Source organism: Thamnophis sirtalis, unplaced genomic scaffold (genome assembly GCF_051295495.1).
Source record: "Thamnophis sirtalis isolate CommonGarterSnake01/CBP01778 unplaced genomic scaffold, rThaSir2_p1.2 scaffold_3, whole genome shotgun sequence".
NCBI lineage: Eukaryota > Metazoa > Chordata > Lepidosauria > Squamata > Natricidae > Thamnophis > Thamnophis sirtalis.
The window spans coordinates 111,973,390-111,993,888 of record NW_028261383.1 but is presented as its reverse complement, the minus strand read 5'-3'; the positions used below and the strand labels follow the sequence as shown (position 1 = coordinate 111,993,888).

Below are 20,499 nucleotides of genomic sequence, written 5' to 3'. Positions count from 1 at the left end.
CATTTGTTACCTAAACTTGGTAACATAAACAGTGCTAGTCAGATGGTGTTACCTGGTTTGGGCTAATGAAATGTCTGTAAGAAGATAACCAAATTCAGAGAGCACCAAGGACATTTAACTTGCTACTTCGTTGTAGCTTTATTGGGAGACGTATTGTCAGTTTGAAAAGAGCAGTGAATAGGGTCATATAAACGGGGGAGAGGGGCGATTGTGAGACTCCTACCCTCACATTTTGGCCAGAACTATATGTGTGATGAAAGAAAACCATATAGCCTGAAGTATATTTTTGCCAATCACAGGAAGCTGCCTTACACCAAGGGTATCATTGCTCAATCTTAACTAGTATTACTAATCTTGCCTGCCAAGATTAGTTTCACATAAATATGCCTAAGCCCTGGGGTTTTCTGCATGCAGGCTGGTGCAGATAGAAGTGGGGTTTTTTTAAGTAGAAAGACGACCATGTGTAAATTTGTTCTCTGCTGTTCTACTTGAAGCTGAACTGGTTCTTAGATATTGTTAATCCGTGCCCTACGAAAATGCTAATGAATCAAAAGGACACTCTAATCAGTATTAAACAATCACAAATCCAAACATCATCAAAAGAGAATTGTATTTAATTTGCATGCACATTTTGACAGTCATTAAAATATAAAGATTGCCTATAAATGCAAAAATAAAAATCCCACCAGGCATTCAGGACTCATGTCACACTACTGTTATGGTGCTTCACTCTTTCTGTGTCTCGTGAGAGTAGCAGCATTTGTCCCCTAAGGTACAGTCACCCTGGGAAGGAAAATGGCATTCATTGGAAACAACTTATTGAAGACATTTTATATTCTTGCACTTAACCCAGCCTATATTTTTTACATAAGTGGCTGATTGATTAAAAAAAAACCAAAACACCTGCCTAGATAAAGCACTCAGCAGCTCTCGGAAATAGACTATGCTATCTTCACTATGTTATCTTCAGTATTTTTACATATAGAAATCAAAAATAGGTCTTCAATGAGATTTTTGTGTCACAATCCTTTTCTATCACATGCCAATTGCATTTCTTCCTGGACCTGTGCTTTCACAATAAACTGAATTCAAAAAAATGCTGCCCATTTCCTTTCATGGGTCTTTAATTAGTTTCTTACCACACAGAGTAATTCGGGCCACTTACCTGTCGGAACCTTTTGCATGGAAAGTTTTTTAGGTGAGAATCGTCATTCCCTTCTGCACACACTTTCCTCTTGTTCTGATGTAACTTTCTCTTTTCCTGCAGACAAGAGGAAATCCCACCCCTAACCCAGAAAAATAATTAGGCATGAACCAAGGCAGCTGCCCTTTGGTTTTAATGAGGCACCAAAAAGGCTCATAATGGAAAACTGCAGCAAACCCTATAAAAAAATTGAGCGGTGAGTGGCAAGGCATCCACCTGCTTCTGCACCCAAGAGGACTCGACCCGCCTACAATTCCTGCTATGATTAGGTTGCACCCAACAAGGAGAGGTAATGGTACCATCAGCCAAGGGCCTGAGCTGCAGCTATGGGATGTGCATAAGCTTTTTTATTTTCTGAGAAGGGAGTCAAGATGCAGAGGAAGATACTAGCTATGCCCTGTCCTTTGCCACCCAATCTTCCGAGACAAAAGTTCTATTAACAAGACTACAATTCGCAGCCCAAACAATATATCCGGCATCAGTTTTACAATGAAGACACAGAACTCTTTTTCTTCCTCTTCAAATATCCTAGATGTAATCCCAGAGTTTTATATCTGGATGTTCTGATTTCCTCCCAGCACCCCATGAGTCCTTTTAAATCCCTTTACCCGGCTTTTGCTCTTGCTTTGGGCCCCCAGAAGGGCTCTGGATTCATCTGGAACCGCCGGAGTTTCTGTTTTCGTGATTTAGGATTAGCATCTGCTCGGACAGTAAAGGATGCCTGCAACCTGTATACAATTTATAGAAAGTCAGAATAAGGGGCAGATTAGAATGTGTGATTGAATTCTAACCCATAGGAACCTTTTTAGTAGGTTCTGCCACTGGTAAGAGCATTCAGTATCTTACATTTTTCTCTGCAAAGAAACCGCTTCAAAATAACACTCTTGGAGATTCTCCTCCCTCTACTGCCATCCTCCCTGTATGTATGTATGTGTCTTTTTAATGTTATTTTTTTTTATTTTATTATTTTATTTTTATTTAGCAAACTTTTTAATCAGCCATCTCCTTCAAAGAGAGGCTCTTTTTTGTTTGCTTCCTTTTTGCCTTCAGAAACTTTAGATTTCTGCCTTCAAAACATCCAGGTTTTTAATGCCCTGCACCTCAAGAACTGTGTTTCTACCATGTGACCATCACCTACTTGGGTTCCATGGAAAGGATGTGAGCAGCCGGGCTGTGCTCTGAAAGACGCTCTCGTTTCACAGGGTTGAGCCGCTCCTGCAAGTGGGCATGGGCAGAAGGAAGAGAAGGAACAGCCGTTTAATCTAAAAAAAGAGACTAGAACGGGGGTGTCAAACTCGCATCACCACCGCGGGGTCACGTGACATGTCACTTTTTCCCCCTTTGCTAAAAGTGCATGGGCGTGGCCAGCGTGTGACGAATCCAGCCCACAGGCCGGGAATTTATAGCCCTGACCTAGAGGAAGAGTTTAGACCAAGAGCAAAGGCAACCAACTGTAGAATGGATGTCTCGGGTTGTTGTTGTGTTTTTTTCAAATCTTTTAGGGCTTCCTCACACTGAACCTTTATTAAAATTTGCAGAAAGAAAGAAAGTTTAAGCCAATTGGCTTTGCCTAAAAACTAGGGAAGAGGAGAAACCAGAAATTACCTCTGTGAGAATCTTGATGCCTGGAATAGCCTTAAAGAGGCCTCCATAGTTGTTATATAGTGTCAAAAGCCAAAAAGAAATCTCCCTTACATGAAAGTTAAGGCCATTGCTCACCCAGCAGCGCATAATGTCCCAAAGCACAGATGATGGTGCATCTGTTTTGATAGCATTCTTACAGGCATGAGAAAGCGACACTTGGTAGCCAGCGTGAAGGAGAGCTGATCTGAAAAAGAATCCAGAGAAGGCTTATATTAAAACATGCCCTAACTTCCCTATGGAAAAAGATTAGCAGAGCCCCCAACATCCATTGGGACAGATCAACATTCTGTTTGAGTCAGTAGGAAAATTGGTACAAGCATCTAAACATGAGACTCCAATTTGGTCAAATCTATTTTTTCTATACTGTATATTTAAATGCTGTAGCTTTTTTTTTTACAACTTCTTCTCTACTTTCCTATGAAATGTGTTTTTTGGATAGCCTTAAAATCACATGACATATCACTCTGCAGACCCTGAGCAGCTGTGTTTGCAATAGCAATAGCAATAACACTTAGACTTATGTTCTGACCCCCCTCGTCCCACACCAACACACATTCCGAACCAAAGGTAAGTTACAGCATTTAATTAACAGACAGACAGGTCCTTGACAGCAAACCGGCACAGACAAGCTTGGGCAGCAATCCAGCACAGATAAGGCTTGGCAGCAATCCAGCCTGCCAAGCTCACAAAAATGTTCTCCGACATTCGTTCTTGCATTGACTTCTGCAAGAGGGGCGTGTGCACAAGCAGTCTTTTTATAGTCTGGAGAGGAGCCTAATGACCACCAGCTGAGTGCAATTACCTCCTGTACTTGCGCAACTATTCCTCACGCCTACTAGCTCTTCGGAGCCAGGCATCCAGGAACAACTCACTGCTGACCTCAGGTTCACTCTCCCTTGTCTCCTCCCCACTGGTCCAAGACTCAGGCGCCTCCTGGTGGCCAACCAGCCTCTCTGCGCCCTGCTCGGAGTCGGAACCCTGTCCAGGGTCCTCCACATCCTCCAGAGCTGACTCATAGGGCCCCTTGCTGTCGGAATCTGGTGGCAGCTCCAACGGCTCCTGCTGGGCCACAACAGACTTATATATCACTTCATAGTGCTTTTACAGCCCTCTCTAAGAGGTTTACAAAGTCAGCATACTGCCCCTAACAATCTGGGTCCTTATTTTACCGACCTTGGAATGTTGGAAGGCAGAATCAACCTTGAGCTGGTCAGGATCGAACTCCTGGCAGTTGGCAGTCAGCAGAAGTAGCCTGCATTCTAACCACTGCATCACCAGGGCTCATAATTCAAATCAGCCAAATCAAAATTTATCCTTGAGTCAACCAAAGTCTTGGAGAAGGAATCTTTTAAACAGCATGTTTCTCAGGCAATAGGGCCTGAGCCATCTGCATGTGATGACTATTCTGCTTATGTTTGAAAAGATTCAGAGATTCACAAGACCAGATAACTTACAAAAAAACCCAGTCTCTTAGCAAGCTCCTGATGAATGCATCACTATTGGTAGGACTACCAGAAAAAAAAACTCATTATCTCCTCAATATCACAATGGCATTCAAACTTTGACTTTGCTAGCAATTGCAAGGAAATCCTGTCTATCACCATATTCACAACCTATCTTGGGATATTCCTTTTTAAAGTTAAATACAAGATCTTGGTGCAAACTAGTAAGTTCATCTTACCTGAACTGTAGTAGTGAAGGACTGTTAGAGTGGATCGTTTTACTGAGTTTATCAAGGGTATAATAGAGAGGGACATCAGGTAGTTCCTACATACAGAGGAAAGGAGATTCCGATTATACAGGGAAGTTATTCTAGTTAGATTAGAGAAGAGTCATATGTCAACCCTGAAGCAGACCTGACCGAAGCCATTTTGGAGCTTCAGCAACTTTGGAATCTTGACAGCCTATCTATTACTGCAACCATGTTTTAGTCATCTTCTGCTTTCAAGAAATGATCCATTCCTAAGGCACTTTTTAAGCCTGCTATAAGAGGTTTCCTTTTAGAAAAGCTTATTCACTATTACAATTGTCTCATAAAAAAAGATGTCAATAGCCTTGCAAGGACCCAGACTTGAATGGCTTGAACATTAGTGCCTTGCAATGGAAAAGGCTGTCTTAAGGCTGAACGGAGCAATGCTGCCTGCAAAACATGATGATCAGCTGGCTAGCTCTCCAGTACTTTACTACTTGCTGACACATTCGGGGGGGGGGGAGGGTTTGATCTGAAAAGAGAATCACCCTATTCACTCTGCCAACAGCCATCAATACTCACCTCCATCACCATGCTCAGGATGCCCTGTAGCCGTTGATTTGTCTGAAAGCGCCCTGGGTTACTCTCAACTGCTGACAAAACTCGCTGGACAAAACCCAAATCATGAAGCGGTGCTGCCCACATGGGGCCAGCCAGCTGAAGGAGGAGGAGGAGGAAGAGGAGAAGGAGGAAGAAATATCAGGCTTGGGAAAAATCACTTCTCCAAGGGCATGTAAGGCAGGGGTATCAAACTTGCATTGCCACATTGGCGTCACGTGATTTATTGCGACTTTTGTCCCCTTCGCTAAATGGGGTGGGCGTGGCCAGTGCATGATGCATCCGGCCCATGGGCAGTGAGTTTGACACCCCGATGTAAGGCAAGTCATGAGGCTACATATTGTCCCGGCTCACCTGGTGGTGCTGATGGCAATGTTCACAGGATGGACCTACAGGGGGGCCACAAGCAGCCTTATAGTTGAAACTGTGGGGTTATGCAGAAGAGAAACCAGATCAAAATAACAGATGGGTTTGCTTCCCCCCTGTTTATCAAAGATTTCTTTATGTTACAAGCACAGGTTGTCTAAAAGTCCAAGGCCAATGGCCCCATAGGTATCTCTTCTCTAGCAGAATATAGATCAAGCATCAGAGATAGACAGACAACATCTGCTCAGAGTTAAACCTCTGAATCCTCAGCAGCAATGTTCGACTGGAGAAAAGAGAAGGCAATTTCTAATGCTGAGAGGCAGGAAATGCGAAGCCATATTTTCCAGTGAGAATGTTTGTTTATGTAATTCTCTCTCTCTCTCTCTCTCTCCCTCCCTCCCTCTCTTTGTAGGATTAAATATGAGATCTTCTTCCTCTTGGACAAATAAAGTACTTAATAGTTTTTGAGCTTCCAATAAACAGATATCTCTTTCTGTGTACGTTTTCATATTTTTTAATTTCCCAGCTCATGAGTTTCTGATAAGATGTGTGGAGATAATTTTTTTTATTTTATTTTAAAATTCAAAGGGAAAAGAAAAGTGAGGAGAAACTAGCAGTTTCAATTTAAAAAGCAATACTTATTAAAAAGGGAAATTAGTGTTTCACTATGATCAGTGCAGGAGAAAATATCTAGCAGGAAAAAAAACCTGTATACTCCAAAAGTGATTTAGGTCGCAGAATGAAGGAAACTGCCACTAGGCTATCCAAACTATAAAAAAGAACTCTTACTTTTTCCCATCGCTGACCATCTTGCCAAGTCTCTGGATATGAAATGATCCACAGCCCACACAGTTATAAACCAAGGCCTGTTTGCTGCCAAGAGAAAGAAAAGAAGAGTTGCTAGAGAGACCAGAGAAAGGGCAAACAAAGAAGGAAATGTCCAGGTGTCGGTCTTGAGTCACGCCGGCTATATCGGACTTCCTCCTTCTGAATGCAACAAATGGGGAACAGTTAGAAAGCAAGCAAAATTCTTTTCCTCTGCAGGGAAAACACAGCAGGAAAAGCAAAATGCCATCTTGAGCAGGTTCTCACCTAGCAGAAGCTTTGACCTTGGATGGTCCACTGAAGACTCGAACAAACACACGGATGTAAAAGTCCACACTGACAGACAACAGGGGAACAATATAGCGCTGGTAGCAGTTGGCACGAAGATCCAGGCTGTGCAGGATAATTCGTAGGGCCTGAAAGGAAAAGGACAGGGCAGCAGGGGTTCCTTTGGGTGCTGGCACAATGTGGCACAATATGGCTAACTTTACAGAAGGTACCTAAGACCTTTGTATATCTTTCACAGCACGTGGTGTTCCCATTCCATTTTTCCTCCACCCCAGTACTGCGGTACTTATAAGAACTTACAAGTTACTACTAGCTGTCCTTGCTAATTTGGGAAATGTTAATTTCCTTTGAAGCAGAATAACAAGGAGAAAAAAGATGGCAATAGAAGGTAAGCATCTCATTGCCTGGCACTCCCTCCTACTCACCATCTCATGACAGCAGGTGGTGCCGATTGACACCCCTCCGTATTTGCTGTAACATGTTTCACCCAATTTCCCAGCCAATACAGCCATGTCAGTGCATGTAACACACAGCAGACCTGTTGGGAGGCAAATTGTAGAAAAAAATGCAAACCAACACTTCTCCCAAACATACCCAAGGCGCTAAGGAGGAACGGACAGGAAGAATCAATGAGTGTGTGCTGAAGGCTTCACTCTAGACCTGCCCACGGCTGAGCCAGTGCAATTCTACTTCCTTCTCTCTAAAAAGGGGCTACTCTTCCTACAGTATCAGGCATAAAAAGGGAACACAAATAGAATTAGCCAGTTTGCCTTACAGGCTCTTACATTAAGAGGGACATATCTGACAGCAGCATTATTTGCCATTAGGAAAAGCCTCGAGCCCAATTCCAGACTTGAGACTATGGGGTTATTTTTCTTTTCACTATGTAATGTTCACTCTGAGAGCTTGTTTGGTCTAATGCAGTGATGTCGAACCTTTTCGGCACCGAGTGCCCAAACCGGAACGCAGGTGCATGTGTGCACGCCACACACCAGAGCACCGGAAATCTGAAGAGCAGCTGGCCAGTGTGCGCAGGCCTGTTTTTAGCCCATTTTGTGTGCCTTTTTTCAGAACGCTTTCAAGCCATTTTCTGGGCTGTTTCAGGCTGGTTTTGGGGCCATTTGGAGGGCATTTTTTCAGGCAAAAAACCAGCCCAAAAACAGCCTAGAAATGCTCCCCAAATGGCCCGTTTTCCAGCGCTCTGGCACCCACAAAGACCAGCTGTCCAGTGCGCATGTGCGCACCGGAAACCAGCAGAGCACCTGGCAATGGCATGCATGCTCACATAGAAAGCTCTGTGTGCCACCTCTGGCACACATGCCATAGGTTTGCCATCACGGACCTAGTGGTTAAAGCACTAGGCTAGTCCCAGGAGATTGAGTTCTAGTCCTGCCTTGGCCACGAAAGCTCCCTTGGTGACAGTAGAGTAGTCACTTTCAGCCCAACTCCCCTCATATGGTGGTGGTTGTGTGGAAATAGGAGGAAGGAGTAGTATTGTGTATGCTTGCTGCCTTGAGTTATTTATAAAGTAAAAAAGATGGGATAAAAAATAAATAAATAAACATGTGTCTCAATCATTCTTGGAATAGTTTATAACCTTTGAAACATCACTATTTCTTACTGAGCAGGATATGGCTACAGAAATACCCCATTTTAGAAAAAAAATGTTACAATGTGAAATCCATGTTCTTATTTCAATTTGCAGTTTAAAAAAAGTGGAGAAAATTCTCGGGGGGGGGGGGGAGCCAGTATCCTGAGCAGCCCCTTTTTGATTATTAATAACAATGCCTAGAGCTGAAAGAAGCCACCAACCTCCATCCCTCACGCACTGCACCACGGCATCCAAGAAACCGGAAGGGCTGCCGTACGGATCCAGGTCAATAACATCAAAGAATTCTTTAGCTGCCTTTTTGCGATATAGCAGCATCCTGCCCAAAAGAGAGAGAGAGAGAGAGAGAGGTTGGCAGACAGTGATTAGGTGTGGTACCTCTGATAGCTAGAAAGGAGAAAGCAGGAAATTCTAAGAAACCATAGATGTGGACTTTTGTTGAAAAGGAAGCTCAGTTAATCCTTCTCTATGCTTAAGCATTTGGCATACACAGAAAACTGTACCTAAAATGGAGGGTCCGCTATTTTCCTTAGCTGGCTGGCTGTTCATATAGAGATTGTTTTCACTACGTGGCATGCCCATCATATGATTCCACATCACTAAAAGGTTAGGTCAACAAATACATATCTAATGCAAGTCAGAGATGCTTAATTCCATAGAAGAAGAGGGGAGTAGAGGGATAATTTGCTCAATAAGGGAAGGCTGTTTTCAGCTGTAGTGCACTGGCACAAGATCAGAAAGAGGTGGAAAATCTGGAAAATTAAGTCCTTTGTGTATTCTTATTTTTTAACTGATACATAGACATTGTGCCCTGATGACTGAACTAAAGAATGGGATAATTAGAAATGCAGTTGAAGTACAGGACCTGTATATCACCAGTGATTCAGCTGTCTTCCCAGATTACACAAGTGGCAATTCTGCATCAAGTCATACAATCTTCCTGATTTTAAGAGTAGCATATACCTATCATTATTACCATATCATATCGTTGCAGTAGCCAGGAGACCACAATCCTATTGCAATAGTGTACTATATAGAATAATAGTAGTTGGCTTGCCAAGGTACCAGCCCTGTTATAGGAGATGCTTGTGCGCTTTCCAAGGTGTGCCACAGGAGGGCGAGCTGGCTTTGCACCAGAGAGAAAGATGAGCGGTTCTGCTTCAAATGGGCACTGCAGCCCATTTCAAATCACTAGTAAAACGGCTTGATTTAAATCAAGTCGATTTAAATCATATTTTTTAAAGAGCAATTGTCATCTCTGCCCCGCTCCCTGGCTCTTTCTCTGACCCGCCGTTGACTCATCAACAGTCTTAATATTGCAGAACATGCTATATAACTAAGTTCCATTTCATGCTGAATAAACTAAATTATTAATGTATCTTAAATAGGAAACTAGATTTAGATAGATTTTTACTACAAAGACATTTTATTAAAATAAATTTGATAAAAATAAAAAACAATTTAAATAAAAAATTGATTTAAATTTAAAAAAATCTGATTTAAAAAATCACCAATTTTTACCCACCCTGTATTATTATCATTCCCCAAGACTCACTGAATAATACTATTCTATATTTTAAAAAATGTCAGCCAAATATTACAAAGTGGCTAAGTGAAATTTAAGTTGTTTGTCTTTCTTTAACTCCCATTGTTATTATTAAAAACAAAACTTCTATTTTCCTTGCAGAGGAAGAGTTTATGAGCTATGTTTCAGAATGTTAAATGGTCAAGCGAATTAAAAAAAGAAAGAAATCCCTCTCTTGTATAGAAGTTTACTAACCGAGCATCTGACAAGCTTGGAGTCACCAAGTGTTCCACGCCATTGAGCTTAATGTTTTGGGTGATAAACTCAACAGCCTTAGAGGAATTATCATTAGCTACCACACTGTGAATGCCAGGCACTTCCTTTGCAAACCGGATGGAACGCAGTCCAGAAGCAGCCAGAGCTTCCAGGATTTGGAGTCCCTCCTGTAAAAAGGCAGGGGAAAAAATGTTAAAGAAAAACTGAAATAAATTTTGGAACTAACTTTAAAAAGTTCAACATTTGACTTGAAACTATGGGGATCACCCCTGCTTCAACTTCCAAAGTGGCCCTGGCAGTTTCAAGAATGTCAAATAGACATGCTCAGAATGTGTCTTTCCTAAGTGTTTTGTGGTGTTGGAGCACTTTGCATGCTCAAAACAATACAGAAGTTTGCATCATATCTTAAAGCGGACCCTCTGAATGCTTCAACCTCTGCTGAAATGAGCAACTAATCCAAAGTCCTAAATTCTTTACTTCAAAAGAATGTTTAAAGCCCCACAAAGGGTATTCAGTCAAATCCCAGAAGTTGTAAAGAATAGGTTATTTCATTCATGTTTATATAACATATGCTGCAACAATATGCCATGATAGTGAAGAAGGCCTCTGATACAGACCAGACTTATATTATATTACTCAGTAGACAGAGATAGGTCACTGCCTCAAATAGCTGCTCTGAAGATCCCAGTACAGCCATGAAGGAAAGGCCTCTTCTTGTATGGTTCCCAGGCTATCAAAGCAACTCTCAGGGAGAAGCGGTAAGACACTCTTGTAGGATTCAGGAAAACGGCCAAAAACCCATTATTTACATCATGTTTTTAATTGTTAGCTCAGGCAATATGAATTATCCCGATTGTTAACTGTACTGTTTTTATTTTTATATTTTAAAATGCACATATTCATTAGGGTAATATTGAATTATAGGATACAAATATAATAAAACATAGAGCTTGAAATTAAAGCTTGATAGTCAGCACTGTGTAGGGAGGTTCAACTAAATGACAACTGCAAAATCTTCTAATTGTTTTTTCAAGCCAAATTAAATGGTCATATAATCATGAGTAAACTAAATCATGTTAGAATGTAATGTTTTCATATGAAATCTCATCAGAAGTGCTAATGTCTTTGTGAGAGATTTTGGAAACATTTTTTATAAATGTCTTTCATTTTGTTATATCCTTCTTGTGTTCCATTTAAGGGGAAACTGTATGCCTTCGTAAGCTCTTACAGAGAAAAGATAGATCATATCTTTACTATGTAATACAGGTAGTCCTAGTTTACTGACTACTTCATAAAATTTTCAAAGTTACGATTACGCTGAAAATATATTTTTTATATAAATTTTAAAAATGTATAGCCAATTTACAACCTTTTCAACACTCCTTAGTCATGTAATTGCCATTTACCATCAATATGCATTCTTCTGTGCTTGACCTGTTATTTTTTTTTCTTTTTTAGTCTCCTTGCAATAGAGATTGGAGAGGAGAGGATTGCAGAGAGTAAGCTATCTGCTCATCTACACATCAAAATTGGCTGTTGGAACTGAGAGCTGCAGGCAAGCTATGCAAACAACTTCAATACTCCTTTGGTACTGCGAAAACCACTTCAAAAAAACTTGCCAAGAAAACTGCAGAGACTAGTTTAAATAGTTGCTAAGGGTCAAAAATGTGGGTTGGGTTGTTTTATTATTGCAGTGATAGTTTATTTGGTTTTATATTTCATGTATTCTGTTGAGAGACTCTGAATTGTGGGAAGATAGAAGTATAAATAATGAATGAATGAATGAATGAATGAATGAATGAATGAATGAATGAGCAAGCAAGCAATCTCACACCAAGAACAGACAAAGATTATGATAGCTGTGAATGATAGCAATAGCACTTATATACTACTCCACAGTCCTTTACAGCACTCTTTCAGCAGTTTACAATGTCAGCATATTGCCTCCCACAATCTGGGGCCTCATTTCACCAACTTTGAAAGGATGGAAGGCTAAGTCAATCATAAACTGGCCAGGATCAAACTCCTGACAATGGGCATAGTTTGCCTGCAATACTGCATTCTAACTACTGTGCCAATGATAGAAACTTTAGGTCAAATATATCTGGACAACAACAGGCTGGTAATGGTCAATGGAGCAGTTCAATCAATTCACCCTCAAAACCCAAATGTGAAAACATAGATACAATACCTGGCATACTTCTTCCACTTCTGCAACTGTAGTAGTCTCCTCATCTGTAGTGTCTCTATAATTCAGTTGTTCCAAGTTATCTTTTCCCATTTCAGAAAGATCAACAATCACTTTAGAGGTATTTTCCTCCCCAGGAACTGCAACTGGAGAAAAAAGATGAATGAAAATTTTTGAGATGAATACACCCTTGGTATCTTGTCTGAACAAATGTTTAGTCCTTAAATCTTTTTATATAATTATCAAATCCTTGAAATGGTGTTTTCTCCTGATCAGAGTAACCTACTATATCAGCGATGGCGAATCTTTTTTGGTTTACGTGCCATAAGTGGGGGGAGCGCAGGGGGGTCGTGTGCAGGCATACCGCACCCATAATGCAATGCGCGATACCCCCCAGTGCGCATATACGCACTACCAGGCGCAACCCCCCATTTTTTGCATGCTTTTTTCGCCCTCCCCAGGCTCCAGAGGTTTGATAGGAGCCTGGGAAGGGCGAAAACAGGCCTCCCCCGCCGCCCCCCGATGCCCTCTGGAGGCTTCAGGGACCTTCAGGAGGCTTCTCTGAAGCCTCCGGAGCAGTCAAAATGACCCTCTGAGCAAACTGGAAGTCCATTCCCGAACTTCCAGTTTTCCCATAGGGCCGGATTTTTGCGGTCTGGAGGCTTCACAGAAGCTCATGAAGCCTCCGGAGGGCCTCAGGGGGAGGGGGGAGGTTCTTTTCGCCCTCCCCAGGCTCCTATAAAGCCTCTGGAGCCTGGGAAGGGCAAAAAGTGGCTTTAAAAAAGGATGAACTCAGCTGGTCAGCGTGCGCATGTGACAGGGCAATGCCTCGCGTGTACTGACAAATGGCTCCACGTGCCTCTTTGGCACGTGTGCCATAGGTTCGCCATCACTGTACTATAAATATAACTGCCATGCCCCTCTTGTTTAATTTTGCCACTACTGAAAACCTGAACATGCTTACTGGTGTATGGAGAATTACACTGTCAAAAATCTACTAATAATTTCAATTATATAAGTAAATTGCAGTTGTTCTTTTTTAAACTATAAAAGAGCTAAAAATCAACAATAACAAATTACAGAAGATTAAAACATTCTATATTATTATTCTAGGGACAGTTCCTGAAAATTAAAAGTGGGTCTGCTTATTTCACTTCACAGACACTAAAAAAGCCCCTTTTCTAATAACCTGAGGAAGGAAATCAAAATACTGCTTTGTTAAGTCCTAATTACGTTTATTAAGTGTGTACACATTCTTTCTTTGCAGGCAGGAAAATAAATCCCACCACCTGAATTACTACAAAACAATAAAAGTGGGTATCTACATTTTGCTTCTTATATATCTCCGTTTTCACCTGATGGACCTTAGATGGAATAGTGATGAAAGCATTGCCACTCACGCCTAATTCCTTTGGATGCAAGCTGCAGACGAGCAAATTCAGTAATAACTGCACACCTAAAAGTGAAAAAAACAGCACATATTACAAAGTTTAATGTGCCACAATATACAAAGAATTATCTTTCTATTGTACATGCATACAGTCCTTTCAAGAATGCATGACTTTTACAAAAGATCATTATAAAGTTCAGCGTCCTAAACTATCATTTCAGAAATTCAGAATCCTAACCCTAACCCTTACTAAACGAACATTTTCCCATATGGTTCCTTTTACATTACGATTACAGACTGTCATATTAATAAAAATTGCATTGAAAAGTGAAAAACAAAATTGTAATTGCAACTTGCTAAACCTATGCATTATGACAATATCTAAGCAAACACATTTTACTATTTGATAGCAATTGGAGCACTCCTTTAAAAAAAATACAAAGAAAAAGAAAAGTGAACATTAAGGATTCCTAAATCAGATCTTTAAGTAGGGAAAAGTTGTAGATATGCTCTAATACACAGGTAGTCCCCTTGAGGATGCCTGTGGCAATAGGTAGCAGTTCCTCCCAAGAGTTTTTAGAAAGTGAAAGGTAGACAGAACCCCTTTGCTGATGAAAAAGATCTTAAGACAAGGAAGATAGAACTCAAAGAAATATACCTTCTGAAGCTAATCATAGGAGAATATCCTTTTTTTCTCAGGTACAGATAATATTTTCAGTATAAATCCAATTCCAAATTAATTCCAACTTGCTACTCCAACTATCCTCTTCCCTTCCCCCAAAAAACAAAGGAATACTCTTCCATTATTACTTCATTCCAACTTCATTCATTCATCCAATAGTTTGTGAAGCCACCCTATTCTCTACTTACGTAAGGTCTCTGTTGAATTCTTGGACAGGGTTATAGAACACTTCATTGGCATTTGGAAAAATCACTTTTGCTTTTCCTTCTGTGATTATTTTCTCACCATTGTCTGTTGACTCATTGTCACCACTTGTACTCACTGTAGGTGATTGAGCCATATTTTGCTCTAGATTACAGCTATCTGTTGCCATGTCTTGATTCTGATTACCCTCCATGCTTTTGTTGAAAGATTGATTTCTCACTGAAATTGCAGTTAAAGTTGCTTCATTCCTATATGAAAGCAAGGTAAGCCTCAACCAAATCCTCAGACACATTTATTTGTCATCAGTTTCTTTAAAGTATTCTCTAAAAAGAAAAGAAATATAATTTTACTGCATATACTCTGAATTTCCAAACATTTATAATTCAGCACTCCTGCTCTGTATTTAGATACAGCTCCCAAAGACAGAGTATCTCATATTATATTCACCTAGTAGCACCTATTCCAGTGAAGTGTGATTTAACAGTTTAATCAAATGAATTTTCTAGGTTTGCATGACACACCAAACCATAATTTTAATCTAGACCCATGATGGCCTCTCTGCAGACATGTAAGCCATCATCCCATCTCAGTTCCACCGCACATGCGTTAGGGCCTCCTGACGTCAGCTGGTTTTCGGGTCTCTGCCACACATGCGCAGTGGACTGCATGTGGGAGATGCACGCATGTGCGGGGTGTGTGTGTGAGGTTATGTGCGCATGCACAGGGTGGGGCTCATGCAGGGGGGTCACCCGCACATGTGTTGGGGTGCACGCATGGAGTTGTGATCTCCAAGGGATTTTGTGTTCATAACATCATTAATTTGCCTCTTGAATTTAATTCTATGGCCTGATATACAGATTGAGGGGGTGGGAGGTGAGGGGTGAGAAAATGAGTGTACAGTGGCAAACTTTCTCATTGAACTTTATGAGTTTCATACAAAATAAGAGCATGTTTTGTTTGTACCTCTTCTTTTGCAGATAAATAATCTTAAACTTAGTTTTGCAATACTATTGCTTAATTACAATTTAGATAAATACTATCAGTATTTGGTATTAGAAGCAGCAATGACCAATCGAAAATTACTGGAGGCACACCACCACCACCACATGTCAGAGATGTGGGCCTGGGCATTTAACTGCTACCTTTTGAGAAAGTTTATCTTGATACCAAGAATCTTCTTAATTGTAACCGGAATAGCATACAAATAAGAGAATTGAAATGCTTTTAGCTCTATTAATTTTACACTTACTTTACAGGCAATCTGTAAGTTTCAATAACCTGTAGACTAACATTATATTCCTCCACAAATCTTCGCATGCAACTGCAAATATACGTGGAGGTGAGGCAGCTGGAGGACTGAAACCGGGGTTCTCGAAGGGAGGTAACACCGACCTCGAACGTTTCTGTCTTTGCTATTATCTGGATCAGGCCAAGCGCCAGGCAAAGGAATCGGAGTTGAATTATAAAATATATCCCAAGGAATCGGGGGTGGAATTAAAGAAAGTCCCACGATATGGGCTCCCCTATGGGTAGCACAACCAACCAGAACGAATGTCCACGTTCCAGCTTAAACCCCCGACGCCATGTTGAAAGTGACTGGGAAAAGATCAGCTGATCTTCTGCTAGCCAATAGAACCGGGGTAATGAACGGGTCGCCTAGAGAGTCAAAAAAGTGTCACTTTTTGCTAACGAAGCAGGTAAGAAAAGTCCAGTGTTCTCCAAATTGTTTCAAAACGTCGCTTTGAATCGGGTCTACGAGCCCATTGCAGTTAACTGCTTTATGCCTAGAAACAGTTGCGGCAAATGGCGATAAACAGCGGTATGATTATGATTAATATTCAAGTACATTGAAGTTATGCACGATTCTTCATTGCAGAGAATAAAATTTATTTATTGGAATTTCCTGTACATGTCGATTCAAAAACAAGCCCTTTTCCTTTCGGCATCACATTTTCTTAAGTAAATGCAACCTCTGAATATACATGCACTCAGTTTGAAATAATTCAGCGTATCATCTCTGTGAAACTCTTGCAGCAAGTTATATAAAAAGCAATAAGACCTAACAGCTTTCTGATCTATATATTTTCCAATAATTCTGATTATCTGGAAAATATCTCTATGATTGCCAAATGTTGTTCTTCTCATTTCAATTTGGGTACTGGATCAATCATTAAGTCAAATGAGCCCAAGAAAATACACTATATTGCCAAAAGTATTCGCTCACAACTGATTCTGATTATTTGGAATACTTTTGGCAATATAGTGTATATGTATATTGCAAAATCTAAACGCTTGTTTGATCAATGACCAACAAAATTTGAAAAATCAGATAGATGAGCTAACGCTGTAGCATAATACCACAACAAAGATAAAATAACATATAGAAGTGTAGTATACTATAATGGTGTGTTAATTATATATCTATCTTTCACCTCAAATGAGATAGCTATAATGTATTAAACCTAAACTGATGAATAATACAGAGGTGATTATTTCTGTGACCAGTTATTTGCATTGAGGCAACACAGAATTTGGGTGCCCAAATGCACAAGATTTAGAATCTTCTCAAAGATGGCTCACATCAAAATTGCCTTCCTGGAAATTTACATATTAGAGGGAAAATATAAGCAGATATTATATCTCTGTAAAATTTACAATATAATAATTGTGTGTAATTCATATTTGAAGATGTTTATGAAAATGTTTTTCCTATCTTTACTCCCTTTTTACGACTCTAGTCCCTATTCAGCATAGAGTTGGGTCACCTGGATGGACCTGAGCATTTACTGCCCAGATGCCCTTCTTGATACGTACTGAGTTTGCAGCAGATATTTTTTCTTTGCATCCTAGCAGAGAAACATCTGCTGTTACCTAGAACTGAACTCTCAACCTTCCAAGCTGACAGCAAGCTTCTTCACCACTAGGGCACCATGCCGTTCTTTTTTCCTGTCTATACTGATTTACATTGTGTTCTACTGTTCTATATAAGTATTGAATGCATGTTTCAAACTAACAATATGTTTTCAGTCACTTATTATATCTGACTAACATGAAATTTGTAGGAGTCAATACTATATTAGTAACTGAACATGCTTTGCGGTGGGGGGGGGAGACAAGTTTCCTCCTCAGAACTCAGCCACTACTGTGTGTGTGCCATAAACTGGACAACTACTTTTCATCATAAAACATTTGATGAAGTTATGATTTGTCTGTGGTTCAACATGTTTTACAAATCCATAAAACTGAATAGAACATGATTAAAACATGAATATAGGTAAATATGTCATGTGAACACAGGTAACATTCAGCTATATCAGTGATGGTTAACCTTTTACGGACCAAGTGCCCAAAGCTCCTGAACCCCCAAAATGCAATGTGCGCATGGCCCCCCACATGCGCCCCCCCGCATGCATATGCTCCCCCACACACATGCTCCCCGCATGCATATGTGGGCCCCCTGCATGCAGCCTCTACTCCATGCATGCGTGGCAGAAATCCAAAGACCAGCTGGCTGATGGGAGGCCCGTGTGCATGCGCAGCGCAGCTGAACTGGGGCAACGGATCATGTGCCCAGAGAAAGGGCACTGCATGCCGCCTCTGGCACACATGCCATAGGTTCGTCATCACAGAGCTAGATGGACCATTTTTGTGATTTAGTGGTTGGATTATAGCAATAGCAGTTAGACTTATATATCGCTTCATAGGGCTTTCAGCCCTCTCTAAGCAGTTTACAGAGTCAGCATATCGCCCCCACAGTCTGGGTCCTCATTTCACCCACCTCGGAAGGATGGAAGGCTGAGTCAACCTTGAGCCGGTGAGATTTGAACCTCCAAACTGCAGATAACAGTCAGCTGAAGTGGCCTGCAGTACTGCACCCTAACCACTGCGCCACCTCGGCTCTTGCCAGAATAAATCTTATGAATCACACTCAGCCAAAATAACTCTTGCCATTTTGTTAGCATATTGTATGAGGCTAAATGTTTTTTTTTATGTCATGATTTATGGCTTAATGTGTTGTACAAACTCAGCTGATTTCTCTATTCCTAGAAAACAATCAATATTCAAGATAGCTTTTTCTCTTGAACACAGAAAAGATAACATTGTAATAGGCTGTATTTACATAACATTCTGAACCATAAACTTCTCAACAATATTATAGTTTAGCATGTTGTGCAACCCAGTGTGGTTAGTTGATAGCTCAGTGCATGGTATAACCTCAGAACAATGGTTACATAAACTATGTTCACTAAACCATAAACAAGACTATCTTGCAAACACAGTAAACATAAATGAGCTTTCATAACTCTGACCTAACTACTTTAAAATTGCAGATTTCCAAAATGCATGTAGACCATACAAACATCTTTCTCAGCAATTACAAAATGAGAATTTCTTACACCCTGCAGCCATATCGTATACACAGCTGAGGTGGGAGGCATGTGAACAAGAAAAGCACAACAAAATTCATGGAATGTCCTTCAGGCAATGAAAGCCAATGTTCTGATAGAAAACAGTGGCTCAAAAGTATAGGTGAATGGTTTAGACTTCTGATCCTCATGAAATGTGCATAAAAAGATTCCATGAATGGGAACTTTGCCTAAAAGGTATTTGAGAATATACCTGTATGTATGGTAATTAATGTAACTTTTTATGCAATATATTTGCACAGACTATTTACATGTATTGTAAAAGAGCAGAGATACAATATTTAGCCACATTCCATTCTTCCCACCCCCAGATATTCATGTATTCGTTTCAACATCAGAATAAAAGCTGTATGCATTAATATGGACATGATTCTATTTGTTATTCCATGTATGCTCCATTGCATATGTTATAGAAATATGCTTCATTACTAGAAGAGAGGATACAGAGAAATTAACAAGGATGTTTTTGAAAATTTAGAAAGTTTGGGATTCTTTTCATCATTAAGAGTGTTACTTTGAAATCTCTTAGTTTTTCAAAATAGAAAAACTATTCTCATCACTTTTAAAAGGATCAAAGCACATTAATATTTTGAAATGGACCTAGTGAAATTATGTTTTGGTTCTGCACAACTATATCATTTGAGAAGTGAAACATAAATCCAATGTGAAAAACATTGTCAAAAACAAATTTGTCCCAGCAGACTTAAAAGCATGATTCAAAAGCCTAACAAAATTTAAAATCTTAATTTCAAGCTTGATACCTTTTTGATAAATAACATCATGTATTTCTTAAAGGTATCACAAAATGTCTATCAGCTAAAATACCAGCATACTAAAAACAGTACGCTGATTATACTACAGAATTATTCTTCATACTCTTATAAAGGAAGAACTTCTCTCTGGCCTATCAATAGAAGTTATTTGGCCATTTAAGCTCATAAAGAATATCTGCTTAACAGGTGCAAACAGGCTTAGGGGCAGTGGTGGGTTTCAATTTTTTTTAGAACTTCTTCTGTAGGTGTGGCCTGCTTTGTGGGAGTGGCTTGCTGGCCATGTGACCAAGTGGGAGTGGCTTGGCAGTCGTGACTGGAACTCACTTAACAACATTATCGCTTAGCAACCCAAAAGTTGGCTCAGAAACTCTGCATTTGAAGCATGCAAGTTTTAAAGCTGTCAAGTTACAAGACCCTTGCACCCCTAATCCTTTAGAAAAAAAAAACCCAGGGGTGTTCAAACTTGACAGCTTTAAGACTTGTGGACTTCAACTCCCAGAATTCCTCCTCTCACTCTTCATCTTGATGATGTGCGGACAGGCAGGGGGAGGGAGCTGGAACCGGTTCTAAATGGCACTGTAGATTTGTGGAACCTCTTCTACAGAAGAGGTTAGAACTGGCAGGAACCCACCCCTGCTTAGGGGGGTATGTGTCTTATCATGAAACTAAAAAGGAGAAGTATCCACTTTTATAAAGTAACATTTTTAACAAGAAACATTTTATAAAGCCTGCATTTTTTATAACTGCAATCTTCCTTTTAATTTTAGTCTTTTAGCCTCACGTTGAAAAA

The 20,499-nt window shown here is 40.3% G+C and overlaps 1 protein-coding gene across 1 annotated transcript; it reads right to left on the bottom strand.

Annotated features, from left to right (window-relative positions):
• Positions 1-593: 593 nt before the first annotated feature.
• Positions 594-16,110, bottom strand: TRMT1 (tRNA methyltransferase 1). Its single transcript, XM_087709707.1, has 17 exons — positions 15,759-16,110; positions 14,494-14,832; positions 13,634-13,689; positions 12,237-12,379; positions 10,025-10,212; positions 8,448-8,563; positions 7,061-7,173; positions 6,615-6,763; positions 6,312-6,395; positions 5,511-5,580; positions 5,121-5,255; positions 4,530-4,615; positions 2,924-3,032; positions 2,343-2,419; positions 1,813-1,932; positions 1,166-1,286; positions 594-783 (listed from the first exon to the last, which is right to left on the bottom strand). The coding sequence occupies exons 2-17, from the start codon at positions 14,799-14,801 to the stop codon at positions 727-729; spliced, it is 1,932 nt and encodes a 643-aa protein (XP_087565833.1). The 5' UTR covers positions 14,802-14,832; positions 15,759-16,110; the 3' UTR covers positions 594-726.
• Positions 16,111-20,499: the final 4,389 nt, after the last annotated feature.